This window comes from Emydura macquarii, unplaced genomic scaffold (assembly GCF_026122565.2).
Source record: "Emydura macquarii macquarii isolate MOO-44397 ecotype Brisbane River unplaced genomic scaffold, CSIRO-AGI_Emac_v2 contig_1644, whole genome shotgun sequence".
In the NCBI taxonomy this organism is placed as follows: domain Eukaryota; kingdom Metazoa; phylum Chordata; order Testudines; family Chelidae; genus Emydura; species Emydura macquarii.
The window spans coordinates 21,982,165-22,007,041 of NW_027131781.1; the positions used below are offsets into that span (position 1 = coordinate 21,982,165).

Below are 24,877 nucleotides of genomic sequence, written 5' to 3' on the forward strand. Positions count from 1 at the left end.
CTACAGTAAACTGGTTTTGCTTATTCATTGACCTAGATTTACCATAAGCTACCATAGAATTAGAAAAGCATCTCTCTTATCACACCAGTTATGATGTAGCTCCTTAGAGCAGCTGACCAGGAAATATTCTTCAGGCTTTTTAGATTCACTCTGACGACAAATAGATGTTTTAGCTACTCAGCAACACAGATCAAGTGCTAAAATAATCACACAATGTTTTCTATTTCTTTTCTTACCTCAATTAAATCAATCCTTGAATGCAGCTACAGGAGGAGTGATGATATTTTGGGTATATCAGTCAGATGCAACCAACTGATTACGCTAGCTTTCACATGCAGATGTGAGCTGAAATGCTTTATTAGCCTTATTAATTAAAACACATTGTTAGGCTGGATGCTTCTAGCCACTAATATGAACAGGAGGGAACAGAATCTGGGGGAAATGGGGCGAGGGCTTCAGAATGGGGAAAGCTTGAGGACTCCACAGTCAGTGAGAAGGAGGGATTCTAAAGCAAGGGGCAGCAGGATGAGTGGTCCTGCCTTTCTACAGTATGCTTTTCTCTGAGCCTGCTGAATATCAGAATGAAAATTAGAGTTTCTCAAGGAGAATAAGATATGGTGGTAAATTAGGAAGCAGGAAAATAAAAAATAATTCTCTTCCATCTTTACCACTGGCTTGCTTGAGTTTTATGTCTCTCTGAACTGTAATGCCTATGAAAATGTTCTCATTTAATTTCCACTGTGTATACAAATACTGGACTATACGCTGTAAATGCAACCTGGGGACTTTGTCCAGAGTGCTAGGCAATGTTTTAGAAAACAGTGGAGTGAAATTATTTATTATTATTATATTATATAATAATAATAATAATAATTAATAATTAATTAATAGTAATAATACTATTTGTTAATGATAAACCCCTTTTTTTTTTAATTGGCATCTGGTCTAGCATAAGCATTTTTGTGATACCCAAACAATGGCTACAATGAAGCAAGCTAAAAGATGGGTGTGTCATATTTACTTATTGATTGGCTCTGAGGGGAATAACTCTTACCACTTAAAGTGCTTTCCAGTTTCAAAGGCCATTATCAACCATAATTATTGCATTCTTTGAACACTCCTGTAAGATGCCAGTTGGGATGTAAGTACACATATGACCATATCAATACTGGAGAAATTGAGACACACTGTCAGTTAATGGTAGAGCTGGGCACTCAAACTAGAACTCTGGAGCTAGTCTCATGCCTAGTCCAATAAACCATGCTGAAGATACAGGTTTATTATTGAATTTAAACCCTTTTTGCAGGTTAATTAAAACTAAGGTAACATTTTGAAAACTTTTTTGTAGTGTTGCAGAATGATGAGCTCTGAAATAATGTCATTGAATCTACAAATAATGGAAAGCAAGCATCAGTCCAGCTAGAGTGTCTTAAAAGTGAGGTTTTGAGCCTATAACCTGAGACTGCAGCTTGATCCGCTATTCTGCAGATTTTCTATGCCCAAGTATTCCTGTGCCATTAAAAAGTCAACACTGAGCAACAGTTGGTTGCAGAAATAAGTGGTTACAGTGGTTACAGAAATAAGAAATAACTGTCAATCTGATGGGCCTTACTACAGGAGCTGATGGGAGGAAATCTCTGCGAAGTTTCCTCTCTCAGTTTTCTGTCCTGTCATTCCATCAGGAAAATATGGAGTCTGCCTCTCCTGTCTCACTGAATACAATGTGGGGCCATCTCCCTTCTCCCCCATCCCTCCCCCATATTCCTCAAAATCTCTGCAGTGCCCAGAAGGTCAGTGTGAGGCCACATACATCAACATGGAATCTGTGTGCCTCCCCAACACTTTCAGTCCGCTGTGGTTCTTCTGGCCCTCCACTTTGGTAGCATGGGTCTAATGAAGCCACACTGCCAGGGTCTCTCCTGGCTTTAGCTGCCCCAGGCATTTCCCCGTAGAGGGGGACCTTCATCAGTGGTGAGGTTTCCATGGAAGGAAGTAAGGCATGCCTCAAAAAATTATTTGTGTTTTGAAAGCTACTGCTGCTTGTTTCCCCTGCCTTTTTAATTATCCTTCCCTATCATCTGTTGTCTCTTGTTTTATATTGTAAGCTCTTTGGGGCATGGATTGTCTTTTTTGTTCTGTGTTTCAACAGCGCCTAGCATAATGGGGTTTTGGTCAATGACTGGGGTTCCTAAGCACTACAATAATAGAAATAATATATAACAACAAACAGTAATTCCCAAGTCTATTTGGGAAAATGTATCATAGCCTGTATCTTGTTGTGTGTTATATACAGTGAATGCCATAACTCCACAGACAGAATAAAAGTGAGAGTCTGGGATGAAGATGATGACATTAAATCTAGAGTAAAGCAACATTTCAAAAAGGAATCAGATGACTTTCTGGGACAAACAATCATTGAAGTGAGAACACTAAGCGGAGAAATGGATGTATGGTACAACTTAGGTATTAACCATTTTATATTACTTAATGTTATTTTAGACCATCTTAACATGTATAGTGCTGTGAACTTTGTAATGCATATTTGTTGTAGGAGACTAATACTCCCCTTCATATGTAAAATTATACTCAGTTTTGGATTCTAGGTTTAAAAGTCGAGGTGGAATTAGATTTCACATTTGATTCAGACTTAGAGAAATAATTGTCTGGCTATATCGAAAGAAGGACAAGAGACACTTGATATTTTTTAATGAGGCCGCAACTTTATTATTAGATGTCTGGGACTACCCAGCAGATAAAAGTATACAGTGCAGGTAACTCAATGTTCATTCAAAATCTACCTGGGGGGCTTCTGCCAGCCCCCCTCTTATATATAAAATTATACTCAGTTTTGGATTCGAGGTTTAAAAGGTCAAGGTGGAATTAGATCTCACTTTTGATTCAGACGTAAGAGAAATAAAACTTTGTTTAAAGATTGAATAGTTGGCCAATTAAAACAATTCCTGCTCCAAAAGACAAAATTTTGATTTAATTCAAAATACAATTATCTCAAAGGATTTGGTAAATAGTTTTGCTACAGCTAAAAGGACAGTATAAAGAAATACTTCATATTACTTTATTCTCACACTTGTATGTGAAGTGAATCTCCAAAGATCTGCAGAAAAACATATAGAATCATTTGCTTACTGAATATCAAGTAATATCAGTATTATCATTTAATTAATGTATGTTTATGGACAGGCCTGCGCCTAATTCTCCTTTGATATTACACTTGCATAATTCTGTTGTCATTGGACTCTCTTCTAATTTATACCCATGTAATAGAGATGAGAATGAGGCCCACGATTATACACAACGTGCCAATTTGTATTTGTTCAAATAATCCTTATGTTTGCAAGTAGGTTTTAGCTTACTTAAAGATAAGCATGCAATGTTGCTTTCTTTCTGGAAGCAAATTTGTATCCACAAGATGTGCTGTAGCTCAAGTCTATCTGCTATATGTTTGAGACTACAAATATGATAATAATATTTTATCTAAGTTGCCTACTCTGCAAAAGGTTTTCAGGTAACTCATGTAACAGGGAGTTTGCCAAAGTTGGAACACATTTTCTGGGCAAAAATCTTGATCACACAATTTAATACCTTTATTTCTCCACTGTTCTACTTAATGTTTCATTTGCTATTGAAATACATAGACACGTCAAGAAAAAAGTTTGATTCTTTGCAGCAAATTAAACAAATATTTTAGCAATGTGTTATTAAAATTACTCTCCATACAAATATAAAATAAAATAAACAAGTCATTGTCATCCTGAAAGATTTCCTTAATATCTTTCAGTTGATGAAACTGATACAATAATACACAAGCAATTGGTAGAACTGATGCTTCAGAAATTGTTGCTTAACTGATTTGATTAGAAACAATTTAATGTTGAAAATACACACCCTCGTTGCATAACTGGAGAAAAGAAAGAAAATGCATAGAATACAAAGCTTTTAACTATCTTCTACAATAAACTTTGTAGGTGGCTCTTATGATTGTAGTATCTTAAAAAGGATGATAGTATCCGTCATTGTAGTGTGCATGCATGTGCGTGCGCACACACATATCACATATGGGGGCAGAGAGGAAAGATTCAGAAAAGAAATGCATTGTATCAATAAGAATGCATTCCCTTCATTCATGATTCAGTTCACAGCACTATGCAAAAGATTTATTTAAAAAAAATTAATGCTTGTTAAATCAGACTTCACTGCTGGCATGTACTGGAATAATAAGAGGTGAAATCAAAGAACAGCTGTCAGCACAAAGAGCAGTAGTAGCTAGATAGACTAATGTAGATGGCTTTGTAGAAAGTTCTCCAGATCTTTTCTTCAGCATGGTTCAGTCCCAATTGAGGAATCACGCCTATGTAAAGAACTTTGCGTTTCCCTTCAGGCATGGAAATCTTTGAGGTTGTTGGTGAAGACGGGAATGCCAGGGGGAAGCACCAATAACAATAATAATAATAATAGTAAATAAGAAATAGAAGAATTAACTCATTTCCTTTAAAAGACAGTACACAAGTTTGTTTACAATCTATTCTGGGTTTGTTTGGGTGACAAAGTATGGGAGATTTGCTACTTCACAGCTCAGGTTTGCAAAGATATCAAAAATGACATTACATTAGAAATGCCTTACTATGAAAATCAATGCCTGTTGTGCTCAACAGCTGGACTTTGGGGGCATAGAAAACATTATTTGAACCAAAGCAATTTTTAGAACTGCAGTAGTGTTTCTCTGTTTCAATAGAAATGTATTCTTGGTAATAACTAACAATTATTTTTCTGTTCATCAGAAAAACGAACAGATAAATCAGCTGTTTCTGGTGCCATTAGGTTGAAAATCAATGTTGAAATAAAAGGAGAGGAGAAAGTTGCTCCATACCATGTGCAATACACATGTTTACATGAGGTATGTTAGTGAAGTTTGTTCATGTACAAAATCATTTTGCTACATAGAAATTAGATAAATAGAGAATATAAGGCTGTGTGAACTAGAACACTGATGCATTTAGTTTTACCGCAACAGGATTTTCAGTTCAAACTCTTGGAGAATGTATCAGTGACTGAATCTCACAACCAGATTCAAAGTCGTTGTGTCCATGGAGAAGAGACTGATATGCTACTACATCAGCAGATTGGTCTTGTCAAAATGGGCCAGAAAGTAGAAAGTGGTGAAATGGGCATGTAACTTCCTAAGATTTGCTTCTGCATTTCTGTGTCTTCAGCATTTTAAATGCCAGTCACATGCTTGTTAATGTCATCAAGAATTCTAGGATTGTATTTATTTATTTTTAAATTATCCAAAAAAAAATCCCCTTCAGAATACATATGCTCTCACATCATCCATGGGAGACATGAAATCAGTTATGAAATATTCAGGATAATTGCCACACAGGCCACAGCAATCCATAGGGAGCAGTATTTATGCTCCTGGGACTTTATTGGTCAGTTTTTCTCAGTCAAAATTCCTGTTAGTTTTGTTTGGACTTTGCCTACAATAGAAGCCCAGCATTAAATTGTGTTTGGAGCTTTAAATGGAAGAAAGAAAGCATCTCATAAAATATTAGACTTTTCCTTCTCCTGATCATCCTGTAGGAATGTCCTTAGAAAAAAGTATTGGTTTCCGATTGTAACTATTGATTTGGATTGCTTATTTCTAATTTTAGATCCTTGGGAGTTAGGACTTTGATATGAGTGGGAAAATATAATATGAAAAATACAGGGTGGAGGAGAGAGAGGAAGGCTCTTCATTCACTGTGTAAACAGAGGACAATATTTGTATTATATATGTATGTTCCTTCCTCTGATTCATTGAAGGGTGTCTTACAGTGTACAGCAGCACTGGCAGATGAGCATTAATATCCTTGCAGTAGTTCTGCAATGTCCCAGAACAAGAGTATTATGAGGACAGGTGGAAAAATTCCTGGGAATGATGGTGAGAAACAAGCAGCACCAAGAGTAGGCCACCTTTGACATAAATTAAAAGAAAATTCATCCCAAATAAAAGCATCAGCTACCTGATAGCATCTCTGTCTCCATTAATTCCTGTTTGCATCAAGCTGGCCCATCATTTAATTTTTATCCCCAAAGCACAAGAAAATAGATAAACTTTGTATGAGAATACTATGAAAGGTACAGTACTAACAAATGGCATCTACAAAATTGTCTCTAAGGTGCAGTTACATTGGGCACCTGTCTTCATGCACAGTGTGTGTATCTATTGTATAGGGCCCAAAGCAGTTTCACTTTGAAGTGAAGGGCAAAACTCCATTGACATCAGTGGTGCAGGATCACTCTCTACATGTTTATGGGATGAGTTAAAGAGAAGTGGTTGTATAAAGATAAAATGAAGAGGATCTCAAAATTGTTGGTCGTCTTTTTCATTGAAAATATCCAGGAAATCAAAGTCAACAGACCTGTTTTTGGATTTGTTTGTAGCTAAGCAAGGCAATCTGAGAAGAACAAATTCTCTGTCACTGAATGCAAATTAAATGCTAGCTCTTGCTGTGAAGATTGCTAAACCCTGATCATTGCTATGTCCCTTTGTTCTTCGAGTAATTTCTGAGATATTTCTAACAGATTGCCTACAACTCAGAATTTTTAAATCATGAAACTTGAAATTAATTGGTTAAAAATCCAATTCAAATAGCGGAACAATTCAGTGAGTATTGTAACATAATGATATAACTCATTAACAAGGGCACATAAAACAGAAGAGAAAGTTCCCGCACTGTTTTGTACAGCATTAGAACTGTCTCTGACGGCAATGGTTAACTGAAATGACCTTATGTCAAGGAGATAGATCAGATTGCTGAATCACTAGCCTGCAGAGCTCCATAACAAAAATATTTTAAAACTTTAGTCTTGCCTCTCCCAAATGATGGTTAGTTTGGTACTAGTCATTTCAGAGGCAAACAAAATTTGAAATTCTCAAATTTGAATACACTGAAAAAAACCTTTATAATATAGAATATACTTACATAATGCCACATAGATTTTGAAATTTCCTATTAATCTGAAAAAAGTCTCTTACCTTTAGAACCTATTCCATTACTTGACTGAAGTTAAATCTAATGGTGTTGTAAAAATCCCTGAAGTGAAAGGAGACGAAGCCTGGAAGGTGTACTTTGATGCTGCAGCACAAGAAATAGTAGATGAATTTGCAATGCGTTATGGAATTGAATATATTTATCAAGCTATGACGTAAGTATATCATTTCTCATTTTTAAAAAGTCTATCAGAGGGGAGTGAAGAATTCAAAACCTTCGTCTTTGTTTCTTCATTTCAAATACAATCCTGATTTAAAAAGTTCTGTCACTTAAATCTATTTCTCAAAGGATAGTCAGAGTGAAGTACTTTGCAGTTAACAGTAGAAATGTGAAAGTGTTTTATTAGCTGTTGTTTGTATCCACAGAGCATACCTAGCACTGCACCATCATAATTTCTGTGGAACAGATACAGAGCCCATTGAGGTAAGTGGAAACACTCCCACTTTCCTCATTTGGCTTTGGATCAGACCCTATATTATTTTTGGATGATTTAATAAATCAACAGTTGTAGTGTTACAACATCAGTCCCAGATGTACCCTCTTTCAGAAGTATAGAAAACTTAATGTTGATGTCAACAGTACACTTTCACAATTATATGTTTATAAGGCATGCTGACCATAACTCTTAAAATTTGTAGGTGATTTGTAGTCTGCACTAGATAATCCAGATTGAAATACTCTCTGGTCACTTTAGAACAGGTCCGCTTACTTAATGGGCTTTGTGTCTGGAGATTAAAGGAGAATAAATCTCTATTATCTACAGTATATTTTCCCAGTGGAAAATCTGTCAGTATAAAAGGACCAAATTCTGCTCTCAACTACTCTCATGTAAATCCAGATGAATATTATTGAATTCATTGGCACTACGAAGTTGCTGTTATAGATTTTTTATTATTATTATTCAGGACATGTATCTTGTTTCCACCATTTCTTGATAGTATATTCTAAAAACAAATTATCTTCTCTTATAATGTTAAGCACATCAACCCCAAAGTTTTTCATTGCAGGATATGACACCATCTATTGCAATGGTTATTTCTTTTATTTACTGAGGCTTATTGTTAAATATTGTACTGTATCTCTATCTACAAGGTAGAAGGGCATTTTTTTATTTATATGCACTTTAGTGCAGTTCCTCCAAGGATCTCAAAGCAAATGGGACAAATGAATTAGTGAAGCCTGATAATTCCGTTCTGCTATTATTATATCCATGTCACATATAGGGAAACTCATGTCCATAAATAGAACCTAAAACCTCTTATTCCCAGTTCCCTCCTTTAGCCACTAGATGCATGTATCCTCTCTCCTTTATCTTTCCATTAACTTTATACATCCTTACATCTTGCTTAAAGAACTGAATTATTACTTAATGTACTATTATAATTTTATAGCTAGGTTTATTTCTATTCTATGATGTTCCCATAAATGATTTCGGACCAAGTCATTTAATGAGAAATGACATTTATTTTATAATATAAAACCATGCAGAATATGATGCCTACTGAGCCTTCACTTCATTGATGAAAGCAAAAACAATACTGGTTCTGCTCCATGATGATCTCTTGAGACTTAAGGCCCTGTGATGGATGTTTCTGTTGCCTTTCTCAGAAAAAGCAGGTCTGATTCTCTGTCACAAAGTTCCCTTCCAATTACCCCTTGGGTGTGACTGGTTATCTCACCAGGGGATAAATGTGCATCAGTCAGAGACCTTTAGCAGAAAAATGTATTTATTGAATTTATCTGTGTTTTACTTCATGATGTTTAGATGAAAAATCTATAGGAAAGTTTGAGACCAATCTCATTTTTCCACAGGGTGGTTTAAATCTAACTTTCTGGGATTCAAATGTGATGTAAGTTAGGGTTGTATGTTTGGTTCTTTTGGATTAAGTTCTTCATTAATAGTAGTAAAAATAGAAAGATTAATTTTTCATTTGAAGAGGAGTTTTTTGAAAATTGCAATTTTCAGTTGATAAATAATGTAACAGCCTGATTTTCATCATAAAAAAGGAAGAGAAACAGAGCTGAGCAAATACTGCAGAACATTTTCTAACAATCTGCATTCACTTTTTTCTTTTAATGAATTGTCTTATATTGGTTTGTCCCCTTTTTGTGTTTGCTTTCTATAAATATTCTATGAATGGATTTTATTGTCAGGAATTCCAGACTAGAAACTGTAAAATAAACATTGTATAATATTGCAGAATCTGAATTTCAAGATTCATAATCATAAGTAATTTCACCAGAAACTGGAGACTAAGAGTTATGATCATCCAGTCAGGGAAAAGAAGTCTTATCATGTGACCTATTGCATTTTATACTTTAAGTGCTCACAATGAATAGCTCATATATAAATTTACATACCAAGTATTATTTGTTTAAATTAATTGGCAATAATTAATTTTTAGTAATGAGTTTGTTCACAAAACTATGGACAATTTTTTTTTAATATAAAACAGATAATTTGTCATATAAATTATTTGTCATGAATTACTCAGCCAAATCTAATGGACAACTCATAAGAGTATGTGCACTCATACAGTTCAAGGAAGCATCTCAATAAAACCACTGCAGTTCTACTGCAGGGAGTTTTCTTTGGGATGATCGTCTATTGGCTTTGCTTGTGTTTATGAAAAAGTATCTTTCTTTGTGGAGTATGTTGAACAACCAAGAGAAAGTATGCAGTTTCTTGATTTGGAGAATTGATTGATCAGAAGGCGTAAGAGCAGATCCCATGTGGTAAATATATCTTCAGTCTAAAAGAAAAGCAATTTTCCAGTATACAACAGAAAGAGAATTTGAATATAATTACTTGTCAGAGGAAACTTCGTAAGCATTTGACACTCCAAGATCTGGTTTGCAGGTTGTGTGTCTTATGGTAAAATCCACAAAAAGCACCACAACAATTGGCACTGACAAATACCTTTGTTGGCGTTCTCAGCATAAAAGTTAAGTGCCACAGAGACCCTTTCACCCCTAGACCTGATCTTTCCAGGAAAGATCTGAGGTACAATGGCTGGTGATGGAGCAGTGGGAAGAGGCTTGCAAAGCAATAGCAGTTCTGTATGTCAGTCGTGAACTCCTGTGTCCAGAGCTGCAGCTCTGCAAACTTCTCCAGCTACACTTCTTCCACCATCACCATGCCTTTCTGCATAACAATCACTCAAAGAACCAGCTACTGGTTCTTTGAGTGATTGTTCACATAGATTCTACTACTCTGGGGTGTGCATGCACTCCGTGTGTGCAAGAACAGATTATACAGTGTCAGTTGGGGCTGGTGAGGCACAGTTTAGGCAAGAAAAGACATGTCTGAGGGGTGTGGGTATGTATGTGAGTACATACCCTACAACAGGGATAGTAAATAGGTGAACCACGGGCTAAATTCGGGACCGCCAGATGCTTCTGAATAGACCCCAAAATATTTTTATTTACTTATTATTATTATCATTATCATTATTATTTTTGTATTATTGTGCCTGGAGTCTGGACCTTGACTATACCTTGACCAAGAAATGTGGATCTTGACAAATAATAATTGATTATCCCTGCTCTACATGCTCACTACTCACTTAACCTGTGCCTCCCTATCTACGCTGCTCTTTTTAGCAATGTAGTGTCCTATTGCCTCCCTGCTGCTGGAGTCTTTCCCCTGTGTAGGAAAAGACTATGCAGTGGGGAAAAACTCTGTTGAGGAAGGCAGCGGGGAAGGGCTTGGGCATGGGAGAAAGGCTCGGTCACCTCCCTGCCCCTGGAGCCCTTCTGTGCTGCAGACAAAGGCTCCAGCAGTGTGGAAAGACTTTGGCAGCTTCTAGTTAGTCATATTCTAGTTGTAGGCTAAACCCCTGCCCTTGTACAGGGACTCTAGTAAAATGTCGGAAGCAAAATCTCTAAGGTTTAAAACCTGCCCCTCTTATGAAGCTTCAGTGCCTCTTAGTGATGGACATTCTAGTTATGTTTGGGAGAGGAACATGTTCCATTTCAATAATGCTCTAAGTGGACTCAAAAAGCTAGAGAAGCCCACCTAAAATTGTTCCTTCTGGTGCACTCTAGGCAAGCCTCCTTCGACACTGAAAGGAAGAATGCAACTAAACCTCAGTCCTCCTCCCTTCTCCATTAGTTCCCCAGTGAACTTCAGTTTCACCCCAAGCTCTCACATTATGTTGACAGAGAAGCCCCATTTGTCTGCCTTTATTCTAGCTTCAGTGGCTTCTAACTGGGGTGGGAAGAACCACTACTCAAGAGACGAGCCAGGCATAGGTCAGTTTCTACCTAACTGAGGCATAACATGTCCAACTTGTCTGGGTTCAATAGTCAAAGGGCAACCAATAGTCTGAGTATAGTCTCCCTGGTGTCCTAGTACTGACTGCTTAGAGGTAGTGGCAATACCCACTAAATCTGTGTACTGTGTTTCTCTCAGTAGTGATCCAGTAACTCAGTGCCCACAGCCTCTGTACAGGCACCTTTGGAACCATGTTCCCTGGTGCTTAGCTCATCAGTATCTATTGTGTTGGTAGCTAGGGCATCTATGCTACCGAGTGATTTATCTGGGGGCTCAGCACTGGAGTCTCCGATACTTGAGATGTTGAGGGTGGTGATAAGTAAACTACCAGCTACCAAGTCATTGGTACAGCAGGTAAAGGAGGGATCGGCAAACCTGATTTTGCCATCTTCCAGTTAAGGAGAGCACAACAGAGCCAGAACCCTCCTGACAGGACAACCCTCTCTTGGAAGACGTGTACTTCTTTTCTTCATCCCTATCGAGGCATAATAGGGCTTTCTCTCTGACTTGCACCACTTCCCCTGCTGCCAGGCATGGCAGGCTTACCATGCTTACAAATGAGGAACTGTTGGAGCCTTCAAGGGCATGTCTATGCAACTTGCAGCAGTGAGCCTGCCAACCCAGGTCAACAGATTCACTCTTGTGGTACTGTATTGAAAATAGCTGTGTAGACATTATGGCTTGGACTCTGAAGCTAGGGGTATGGATGGGTTTCAGAGCCTGAGCTCCAGCCCAAGCCGCAACTTCAAAGTGCTGTCTATACAGCTCTTTGTAGCACAAGCCCAAATCTGTTGACCAGAGGCTCACTGCCACTGGCTATACAGACCTACCTCAAAAGACTTGTGGCAAATGTAAATGCCAGTGCCCTTTCCAGCCACGTCCCAGGGAGCTGACAGGTCTTGCAGAAAAATGGTCAGAGGATCAGCTGGACCCATCTGTGTTATATCTAACAGCCTGGATGCTGGCTGGCTGACAACACTGAAAGAAGGTGTTCAGCTAAAGCTCAAACAGGCTAACTTATTGAGGTAAGTGGAAAAGGCTTTCTGTTTGGGCATTTCAGCACCAGCTAGTGCCCTTGGCATCACCCATGCCAACAATCTTGGATTATTTATTAGCCCTGAGCAGTCTGAGCTATCAGCTCCATAACAGTCCATCTAGCAGCAATATCATCACACCATCTCCCTATCCAGGGCCACGCTTCATTTTCTCATGCTACAGGTGCAAGATTCTTTAAGGGCTCGATTTGTGTTTTTCACACCGGTTTCAGAGTCCCTCTCCCTCTTCATTCCTCAATATACTATTAATAAGGTAGATAGGTACTCCCCCTTTCCTTTACCACTTATCAGTGAAGACAGCCTTTGTAGTAGCTATTGCATCACTTCAGAGAGATAAGGGAGATACAAGACCTCATTCAATGTCTTAAAAGGACAGGGTCACTCTCAGGCCTCATCCCAAGTTTCTGCCCGAAATTGCTTCAGAGAGCTATGTGAATCAATTTGGTCAGCTCCCATTGTTCATCCCCAAGCCTCACTCAAACCCAGGTAAGCAAAACTTCTCACACTTGATGTGGTAAGGGCACTGGCTTTATACATTGACAGGACCACACCGTTCAGGAGCACCCCTAAACTGTTTGTGGTGGTTGCAGAAAGAGTTACATATCAAACAATAGCCTCTTGTATATTATGTAAATGGGTCTCCAGCTGAACAAGGAGAAGTTACATCTTAGTCAGATTTGATCCTCTACCCACATTTAGAGCTCAGGCAGCCTCTGCAGCCTATTAGAAAAATGTCCCTATTTGTGAAATCTGCAGGACAGTTACATGGAGCTCAATCCACAACGTTATAAGATATTACTCTTTAATTTAGGCTTCCAGATCAGATGCCTGCTCTGGTAGGGCTTTTGTTTAAGTCATTGTTTAAGTAGGACCCCTACTGCCTGCCTCCAAGCAAACAGACAACTACTTATTAGGCACCAAGAGTGGAATCCATGTGGACAGTCACTCAAAGAAAGAATGGTTACTTACCTTACAGTAATTGTGTTTCTTCAGGATGTGTTGTCCACATAGATTCCATGACCCACTCTCCTTTCCTGTCCTACTCTGGGATCCTGTAATGGCAAACGGACTGAAGGATGGTTGGCCTGCTCTGCCCTTTATGTCCTCAGCTGTGATGACACGACAATATCTGGGACAGGCACAGCTTCAACAGACACTGCTGGCCAAAAGAATCTGATCTGACACCCCCAAGGGTGGAATCCATGTGGACAACACATCTCAAAGAACCACAGTTGCTCTCCGGTAAGTAACTGTTCTTTTATCTTCACTCCCCATTAGTACCAAAGGCAGAGAACCTGCTGGAGTGTGGCTGCTCATACATGTAGGGAGGAAGTGGGAATGAGAAAGGGGAACTTGGGAAGCAGTCAGATAGAACAGAAGGCAGTACACATAGAGAAGGACATTTGGGGCAATGTAGAGAGAGAGACAAAGAAGGAGGGCAGTATTGAGTAGCTGGACACATTGAAGGGGCTAAATGTTCCAGTGGTCCCTCATTTTGAGGATCTGTGTTCTACATTGTTGCATGGGGATGTTGATATGTGCTGCAAATGCTATAACTTGAAGGCTAATCAGGTGAGTAGGGTTGAGAAACTTACAATTAAAGTGGTGGTAACATAGAGACCCTCTCCACCAGGAAAGGAATATGTTTCTGCCTCCTTCCCCAATCCAATCTTATATCTTTCCCTTTAGAAGAAATAGCCAGAACCAGGGACAAATACTGTGACTCTGAAATTAAGCATCTGGAGACTTGGGCATGTTCTATAGTGGAGTCAAGTGCAATAGGCATTGCGTCTTCTCCTCTCACTAGCAAGGGTCAACATGGACAGCACCTAACCCTCCTATCTCAACAATACAATTCTCATTCCATCAGATTAATTCACATTAGCTGTGCCACTTCTTTCTCCTGCTGGACTTCACAGAAAGTGGCTGCAGTGCAGGAAGCACTCAAATCACCCACTAAGGTCATTTTCGTTGATAGCTTTTGCTTCGTTTAGGAGTACATGATAATTAGCTTCTCCTGCATGTGTGTCTGTCAGCTTCAATCTCTGATGGGATTCATTCTAGCATGAAGAGTATAAGAGTCACAGATCCTGCAGATTGGATTTGATCTTGCATAGTTTTAGGGCAGCAATAAATAAAGACAATGGGCCTCATTTTCAGTGGTGCTGAGCAGCCGACTCCAACTGAAGTCAGTGGGATGTCATCATCTCTGAAAATCAGGCCCCAGATCAGTTTTGGCTACAGATGCAGTGACACCATGCCAGCCACCAAGCGAGAGCTTTCTTAGCTTGCTGCCTGATCCAGCTCTCATTCAAATCAACAGAAATGTTGCTATTCCATTTCAAAGGAAGTTGGGTCAGATCCTTAGGTCACTGGCTCTTCTTCACAGGGCTTTGGGGGGAATTCATCCATGTGCTTGTGCCACAAAGATACACCAAGCAAAATAGTTGAAAGCAGACTGCAAGCCACACTCTGGAAATTTCCCCATGTAAGCAGCCTCCTTGACACACTCTGAGCCCCCAGAATAGGTGATATATCATGTGTGTGGGGGTGAGTTCTAGAGTAGGCCAGTGTGGTGAGGAGCTCATGTTGGGGACAGGGAGGAGGTATAGTCAGTCATTCTTATGCTCCAACTATTCTTCAACCGCTATCAGGACTATAACTACTAGGCAGCTGGGTCCTTGGCTGCCCTAACCAACTCCAGGAGTAAGCTGGACCCTAGCAGCATCAGGATCAGGAAGCTACACACTGCCTTTCCTCATTCCCTGGACCAGCATGAGGTCTCTTCTGTGGAATGTAAGATCAAGACAGTAGACTCTGACTGTTATTCCCCATCTCTGAGGGATACTTTGGCTCCACCCCTCAAGTCATATTTGCTACAGTGCTAGTATGCTTACTCACCCATTTGCCTTACAGGTTTTTGTGAAAAAAGAAAAAAGTGGTCTAATAGCACTTAGAAAGGCAATAGAAGAAATTTTATATTTTCAAATGATTTTCCTTCTGTTAATTTTCCAAAACCATAATATAAGACTATTATTGCAGATCTGCTGCTGCTGAAAATATGTCACTAAGCTCCCTCATTAACAGCAATTTAAATGTTACACGCTTAGAATTTCAACTGTGTTGATACAGTAACGAAACTGCATTTCGATTTTTTAAAATTGTTTTGACACCAAGCTAATTTTATTGCAAAATTGAAGCCAAAGTGCTTAATGTTAATAATCCAGTGTCTTTTAACAGTGCTGCAGAAAAATGTAAGCATTTCTAAAGCGTGTAGTTTCATTCTAAGAAATAACTAAGATATTTGCATTTTAATTTGTTTTATTTTACAATACAATATAGTCTATTCTTAAACTGTGTCATTTGTGAAATGCGTCCTAAGGCTGTCTTCTAACCTATATCATTCACCCCTCTGTTTTGACCAACATGATGCACTAGGCAGAATGCCTGAAAATGGCTCCCAAAAGCAAAACACCTATTTAACCTGGTAAATCATAGGAAAATTATGTTATGGCTAGCCTTAAAAAACCTAGGACTAAACTTACAAGGTTTAATTCGTGTGATTAATCCTCACTTCTAGAAGCAGTCTACTTCGGTGAGAGTTCCAGATTTAAGGAAGTGCCAGAAATAAAGGATTGAGATCCAGATCTTGGGCCAGATCCCAGTCCTCTGTAGGGCCCTTTTACACCATTCCAACAGCATAAAAAGGGACATACAATTGGCCTACTCATGTGTGGTTTGCTGGGTGAAAGGGAGTGGCCAGAGCACTACTGCTTCCTGGCAATCCACAGCTGTCAGAATGGGCATATTGAACATTACCAGCTGCTGCAAGTTAGAGTAGCACTGTGGTTGCTCTAACTTTCACTGGCAGCTTAACCAACCCACCGCCGGTTTTAGGATCCAGGGAGCTGAAAGGCAAAGTAAAGCCACCTTTGTTCTCCTTGCTTCCTCTCTGATTCATACAAAGCACTGCTCAGCCAGGGTCAAGGATTGAGGTTCTTGAATGTGGCACTGACCCTTCAATTTGATACTTACAAGCAGTCCCACTGAATGCAGGGGAATGAAATTATGTACATAAGTGTTTGCAGGTTCAAGTCCTAATTCTCTTCTCAGTTATCTCCACTGAAGTACATGGAATTGGACTCTAAAGGAGAGGAGTTTGGATCAGTATGTCTAGTAGTAAGCAGAATTTGTCTTGTCTGATAATCTCTTTCTTCCTATACAATCTTTAATCAAATTATAAAACCATAAAATCTTGTCATTAAACTTAATGTTTTATACTATCCAAAAGGTATGACTGTAGAATATCTCTTTTTAGATTTTTGTTTTACTTGGCATAGCATAGTATATTTATGTGAACTTGTTATCAACTCCTGCTGAGCAAAGCACAAAGCTGAATTTACCCAAAGTTTGCAATAGTTTGTGATTTAAATATCTAAAATGGAGTTAATCTGTCAAGAAAATAAAAACAATATGACAGCCGAGAATAAGAAAAAAGCCATACATACTAGATAAAACATTATGATTGTGAATCACAGGTTAAGAGTATCTCTGCTATAACAGTTGCCCATGGAGAATTGCAGCAAATTTTGTAATTTATAGTCTATGAAGCGCTGAGAACAATTTAAATGTATTCCATTCCAAAAAATAGACTCTTAGCACTTTGGAGTCTTATTTCTAAAGCCTTTGTCCATGTGTTGTTAAATGGATAGCCATTTTAGAGTGAAAGTAATATGTTCATTGTAATAAAAAGTATAATGATTTCTAAATTTTGAACTCCTTATTGCATTTTCTTCCTTTAATGTTGGTGAATTAATATATTGCTCTTGAAAAATAAATCAGGCTTCCTGGTATAGACGTTCAACATCCTGGGCATTTTTTTGAACAGGCACCACCATTTATATTAAATGATTAAGTGCCAAATTGTGGCCTGGCTTTTTTGACACTCCCTTAATCCCTACCTGTGTTACCCACAGTGTGAGAAGGGAAGCAGGCCCATCAGAGCCACTATAAACCTGCTTCTGCACAGGTGGACTGGAGATAGTGGAGATGGGCCACGCCTTCATGCCACCCCCAATACACTGGCCAGAATACTTGTGCCAAAGAACTGCACTGGGCCTATTTCTGGTGCAATTTACTCCCCCGTTGGACAGCAGGGGAACCAGGAGAGAGACTGTGATTGCTTGAGTCACAATTTCTATTATAGGCTGCTCCAGGGAGTGCAATAACCGTGCACTAGCCCTTCCTGATCATATAGTCTCAACCTAACCTAGAGTGGGTCTTTTACTGTGAAAAAATGGGATGCAGAATGAGATGATAAATGTCATTTCATTTGTGACTCTAAGAATAGAGGTGAATTAGAAGTCAGCAAAGAAACGGAAACAAAATTCAAAAACTTTGGAAATGGGCGTTTTCAGATTTTTAATGGCCCAATTTCACATACAAAAGTGAAATTTTATTGTTTGCCCATTTTCTCTTAAAAACTTGCCATTTCCCAACTGCATATTCAAAATTTAAAATAAAAATATTAGGTGTTTTCAGATAAATGTTATTTTCCATCAAAACCATGATAAATTTCTAATTTACCATGTTTCCAATGTGAAACTAGCAATTTGGCAGAAATTTTAATAGTGCAAAAGCTTGGGGAAAAAACTATGAAAATGTGGAAAAATAATTGGATTTGTTTGTACTTTGTTTGTAGCTCTACTTTGAATCAATGTCTCTAGAAATGAAAGACAAGTTCAGTAACTCATTTGGGATACCTACTATACCCCCACTGTCAATCATATTGTAATATCACAGGTAATTAAACCAAAGAATGACATGGGGGGAAATTCTGTTCCTGGAGCAAATGTAGGCTCTCTCCAGTGTCAGTGAGAGCCAAAAATGCACATCCAAGGATAGATTTTGTTTTAATTATTGCATCTGTTTTTGAAAGATGATGATAGTTCTGTAATGTACTGTTTGAATATTGAAAACAATTATTAAGATGAACAGCCATTTATTTTTAATGGCCTGGAACATATGCAAAACATGCATTCATATTCCCATTTGTTATATTTTATAATTGCTTTCTTTTTCTGTTTTGGTATGTAAGAAAACTCCATTAGTTATTATATACAGCATTAGGGCCCTTGTCAGTTCAGCAATTGAGAACTCAGAGCATTCCTATCTAGAAAAAAACGTCTAGCAAAAATTCCTTGCACTAGCAAAATGTTTGTTCAGTAGAACAATAGATTGAGAAAGACAAACTGAGTTACACAGTGCTTTTGCCTAATACTTTGCTGATATTGTTCAAAGTCCTGCTGTACTATTTTTATTTTTAACACCTTTTTTTTTAAAAGTAAGGACAAATCTCTTTGTCTTGGTGTAAATACCATTGGTGTAATGTTGTTGAAGTTGGTGCCATGCTATAATACCTACAGCATTACAATCAAAGTTCATAAGGTAACCCACTAAGGAACTAGTTATATATGCACAATTTTTAGAACATACTTCAGGATTCGTTTTCATGAATTACTTTAGTTGGTGCATGTGTTCCATTTCCTTCTCTTTCATTGCTTAACCCCATTTTCATTCTTTTGGACTCCTGATACCAAGAAATCCATACTGCTGAGTAAACAGGATTGGAGTTTTTTAGTCTACTTGTATGAGGAGCATTACATGAACTTTTTCAGATTAGTCATACAAAAATAGTGTAAATACCACATACATTTTATCTGAGCTGAGGCTTTGGGGAGGTTATGATCAATATGTTGATGACCAGTTTAATTCAGGTTTTCAAGAGTTAGACCTAGATTTTTAAAAATATTTAAGCTTTGATCCACTCAGCATTCCAACACCTATGTCTCATTTTCAGTAGGGACTAAGGTATGAAGGAATCTAAATCCCATTGACTTTCAATTCGCCATAATTCTTTAGCTTCACTTTTATTATAAAGGGGATTTAAAAGTGAAAAATAAAGCTCTAATTGATTAACTATTAGAATGTGTTTACCAAATAGTTCATCATCATCTTAAAGTATTTTGTGATTCAGAATGATTGAAACCAGCTGACAAAAGCTTAAGGAACCAATTCTGGAACCCTTACTCAACTCTGAGTAGCACTTACTGACAAGAGTCATCTAGTTGAAGTCAATGTGACCACTGGTATGAGTAAATACTACTCAAAGTGAAAATTGAATACTCAGGCTCTTAGTAATAAACAGTGGTTTCTGCTGAGAGAAACATATTTAGCCCACAGTTTCTGATTTTAATACTCATGGTTTTACTTGGCACCATTTTTCTCGAAGATCATGAGCAACATAAAAAAATGGATATCATCAGTACAAAGTTAATATCTCACAATTTAACTCAATAGAACAAACTGGGTGGTGGTAGATTTTACAGTAAATCTTGTTACAAAACTTTACACAATAGCTGTGAAATTGCTGTATGACATTACTACACAATGAGAGCTTGAATACAAGTAACCAAGAAAGAGGAACTGACTAGGAAGTTCTTTGGTGTTTTCGATTAACTGCAAAGCTTGTGTAAAAGGTTGTGTGGAAATAATATTAGGTCAGCAGTGGAATTTTAAGTTCAATAAATTGGATGTTTCATCTAATTCTTGAAAAAAGATTGTGCTGATTATTATCCCTATATATGCTGATTAATGCCTGTTGAAATTTTAAACACTAATCTCAAAATGCACATGGTGAATAGATCAGTGGTGTTTTCTATTAACCTTGAAGGTTACTTGAAAATGCTGTTGAAAATCATCCTATGTCAACATTGCAATTTCATAGAAAGCAATTCATCATTGTGCCTGGTGATTAGAAATTCCCGTTGCCTATGCTCAAACACCCTTATAATAAATGAGTATGCAGATGATGATTTGCTCTTATTTGTGTTTTAATATTAAAAGATTATTGCTGAAATACTCTGGCACTGAATGAAAGTCATCTTCGACTAGCAACATGATCGTGAGCCAGATAGCAAGGAAGTGCTGATTTCTAAACTTAGGCCACGCCATTCACTGCTGTGTATACTTTAGCAAATTTCTCTGATTCAGTTTCTCTATTTGTAAAATGAGAATAATAGGATTTAATGATCTGCCTCACAAAGATGTTGGTAAACGTTTGCAAAGCTTTCACCATAAAAAGCATGACGTAATTACTAAGTATTAATGTACACCACTTTTTAATGCACTTCAGCTCAAAGCCTCTATGCCACTTAAGCCGTGCATAGAGAGTACATTAGAGAGGGTCTGCTGGTGGAGAAACCCTTATGCCCTGAGAAAGGGTCTTTTCCCCAATCCTGCACAGTCAAATATGGAAGATCACAATGGGAGCAGGCCAGGGAAGGGGCCCCAGAGTAACCTGAATCTGAGCAGAGTTGGGTGAAATTTTTCAGACAAATTGTATATTCATCAAAAATGCAGTTTGGGAATGACTGAAGCTACTCACAAATTGGATACATGCACTGAACAGTGTCAGCCAAAAAAAACCCAATTCGGGGCTAGATCCAAGGGGGCTCAGGTGCCATTCACAAAACCATCAGAGAAGGAGGTGTTGGTGCCCCCCTTGTACCCAGGGGTCCAGTAGACTAGAGCAGGAACTTGAACCCAGGTCTCCCTGCTCTCAGGTAAGTGCCCTAAGCACTGAGCTATTACATTGAAGGGGAACAGCAGCATCACCATTTCCCCTGTGAACGGTGCCCAAGTCCTGTTGTGAATCTAGCCTTTCATTTCCTTTGCTTTTATTAAAAGTTATAAATGCCCAAAATCTAAACAAAATTTTTCTGACATTTTTGATTTCCCCCAAAATTCTGAAAAAATGTCAGTTTCGGTTTGACGCAATTGATTTTTTTTTTTTTAATTTGAACTGCCAGCGACCTAAAAAATCGGTTATTCACACAGCTCTAAACATGAATCCCATAGCCTCTGCACTCAGTGCAGTTGGTGTCAAGGGACTCTACCAACTGTTCCAGCCCCACCGTCTGCCTCATGGTTGGGAGTGGGGGATTGATTCATCCCAGCAACCAGTCCACTCACCCCCTGCAATATGCCTGAATCCTCCATGTTCTTAGCTATTAAGAATTGCACAACATATTTTACAATAACAAAAACTAAGTAGAAGTTGAGGTAGTTTTGAAGATTTTTATGGCTACACAAATTAATGACTTGTTTATTTCTTGGAAGTCATGATTTAAAAACAAAACTATACGATTATTTGTCTTGAGTGAGTTACTATAGGGAGTTAGAAAATTGTAGTTTGAGAATTTTTTCCAGCCAATTGTATTTCAATTACAGGGTCACTTGGTTAAGTGTCTCATGTTATATTCTTTTAGAAAAAAACTAAAAATGTTTTAAACTAAAATAAGGACAAGACGTGTTGTTAGAGCATTTACTGGTAGCTAGAGCATCTCAGAACACACTGGAAATCTATTCTGACTCAGTTTGTGACTATCTTGCTCTGTGAACAATGGGGTGTGCATCACTGATTCAAGTTTAAATGTCTGTAGCATGGATTTGTCCCCTTCCTGACTGGTTCAGGCTGGTGGAGAGGAGCTGTGTCTGGAGATGCCTGGTGTCCATTTTAGGACATCTCAGGAGTTATGTAAAAAGGACCTGGTTTCAGAGATCAGGCACACTAAATTCTGACTCTTGATCCTGGATTCCAGACTCTTGATGCCTGAGACATGGTGGTGCAAGGTTCCTGAAACCTGACACAAGAATGCCCTGAAATGGTTACTTTAATGTGGAGATAACAAAAGCTGATGATGGGAACAGTCTCATTATCCAAGATTCTGCCTTGTTGGTGCTGCAAGTTTCTATCGTCTCCTCTTATTCCCCGACGTGTTCATGAAGCAGATAGGGATCGTTACAGGAATAAGCTGATGTATCACCAACGTGTCTCTTATTGCCACTGAGGTTTTCCTCACAGCAGTCTGGCAGGCGTTTTTGTTTTAATTATTAATAATAATAATAATAGTGTTCACAAAGAATTTACAGTCCAAGGGCCAATTCCTGAGGTTTGAGTTTTCCTGAGTAAAAACTGAGTAACACTCATGCCAAACCAAGGATTTAATAATCATGCCTCTGGACTACAAAAATCATGAGATTAGCTTAAAAAGAATGAAATTTTTAAAATACTCAATTTTGTGTTATTTTTATATTTGCCTCCTGGTTTTTGAGTCCTTTGGGTTCATGTTTATGAGCTTTCCTCAACAGTCACGAGGGCTAGAAAGTTAGTTTTTCTTAATGAAAGCTGAGATTGTCATCTAATCACATCACTCCAGAAGCCTGGGCTCCAAGAAAAACACCCAGTGTTAAGAGACTGGCAATCAACTGACAAGAGTTTTTGGCAACACGATGGCATCTTTGTGAGCCCCTCCCTGGAGGCCAGTTCCTGTCTCCTCCACCCCCTTCTGTCCCCCATGGGTCCTTCAATCAGAGGTACTCTGTCCTCCTCCCATAGTAACAGAATAGATCAGGGCTAGATTCCGATCTCATGTACACCAATGTACATTTCAGAAGACACCACTGGAGTCGATGATATTACTTGGAATTTACACCAGTGGAAATGAAAATAGAAACTGGCCAGAGAACACTTGAAATGTATCTGTATAGCACGCTTAAATATTTTAATTTTAATCTCTGTTTGTATTTTAGGCACTTTTCATGTCTGTCTTCTAAATACATGTGTTCTGGAGTTCCAGCAGTTATGAGTACCTTGTTGGCCAATATAAATGCTTTTTATGCTCACACTACAGCTACAACTAATGTATCTGCCTCAGATCGTTTTGCTGCCACCAACTTTGGTGTAAGTATCATTTCTTTATCCTGGCAATATGATAAAATTCCTAGTATCTGCTTTCTAAGAGTTGCTATAGTACTGAACCTATGACATTAGGGATGATGATATTTTCAAAAGTGTCTGGGGTTGTATCTACACTCGGAGCTAGAATTGTGATTCCCAGCTCATGTGAACATACTCGTGCTAGCTTTCATCGGGCTAGCATGCTAAATATAGTGGTGTGGCCACGGTAGCATGGACAGCAGCAAGTAGCAGCATGGTCTAGCTTACCCCTAAGTATGTACCCACGGGGCCCAGCTGGGTTTGTGCCAGTGTTTACTGCTGCCCATGCTATGGTGGCCACACTACAATATTTAGCATTCTAGTTCAATGAAAGATAGTGTGATTATGTCTGCAAAACCCTCGCTCCAAGTTTAGGAGTAGCCTTAGTCACTTCTGAAAATGAGACTTGGTGCTTTTGAAAATTTTGCACTAGGTCTTTTTGATAAGTTAACATTAGTATACTGCATACTTTGGTCACATCTTATTTTGAACTCTTTCATACATAAAGGTTGGTGGAGTATGACATGCACATTATTGGTGAGATTTTCAATGACATTAATATCAGAAGATTTTGTTTTGATTTAAGTGAGAAGCTTACAACCATCACAACTGTATATTAAATCCTCAGGTGGGATATTGGCTTCAGTGGACTTACTTGGATCCAATGGAGCCAGCCCCAAATCATCAGAATAGAGCCTTCAGGACCATTAGCATAAGAATATTTGTACTGATTCTCTCTTCTTCTGTTTTTTTAAAGTGTCTGTTGTAATTTTGTATAAGTCCATAACAAAGTAACGTTATAATTAAGATGCAGCATCTTTTCACATGAGTGTGTTACCATCAGTCGTAGAAATGAAAACAAAGAATTTCCCTCTAACTAGTTACAGGAATAATTTTAAGTATATAATAGGAACTCAGAATAGGCACCTTTCCTTTGTCTCCAACATTAGGGAAAGTGCTTTCAATAAACCTTTCTTCTAAGTGACTAAAGATTATACCTATTGTTTCAGGTTCAGTACTGAGCTCTCTTCCTGAATTCCTCTCTTTTGTAGAAGTACATGGCATTATGACATGACTATTGCAAAACACAAATGATCGAAGTGTGCCAATCCTGTATAGGGAAAGTGAAGTTAAACATGATTTTTCTGTTTGGTATCATTGGAAATAGAATGTGCAAATGTCTCTCAAGTTAGACTCCTGGTAAAATGATTTTAAAGAGGTTCATTCATTATACAAGATAAAAAAGCTGGCTTCTCAAGAGTCATTTTCAGTTTTTGAAAACTCATGGAATTAGAGTGTGTTGCCTACTAAGGATGAGATCATGAGATGATGTGTTGTCTGCCCTCAGGAAATTGCAAAGCAGCCCAGGAGGGGGATCATGACTCTTCTGGTTCCCCAGCAGCTCTAGGGAGGGAATAAACTGTGAAATGTCAATACTTGGCACAGTGCATACTGCCCAGTGCTTTGGAGATAGTAGAACTAAAGATCTGCTCATTTCTCTAACTTCCACTTTCTCTCCCCTACCTGCACTGGGGAGGTTTGGGAAGGAAGGGGGAGAACCAGTTCTGGGGAGTCTGCTTCCACTCTCACACTGCTATTCGTGATGTGGGTAGCCAGAGGCGGGGCATAAACACAATTTGGACCTGAATAATTA

General features: G+C 38.4%; 1 protein-coding gene across 1 annotated transcript in view; it reads left to right on the top strand.

The window, feature by feature from the left end:
* UNC13C (unc-13 homolog C) overlaps window positions 1–24,877 on the top strand; it is a 325,566-nt gene that overhangs the window by 147,699 nt on the left and 152,990 nt on the right. Inside the window, 4 exon segments of the mRNA XM_067555862.1 lie at window positions 2,294–2,463; window positions 4,797–4,912; window positions 7,043–7,206; window positions 23,037–23,187. Of these exon segments, the coding sequence (XP_067411963.1) occupies window positions 2,294–2,463; window positions 4,797–4,912; window positions 7,043–7,206; window positions 23,037–23,187 (601 nt within the window).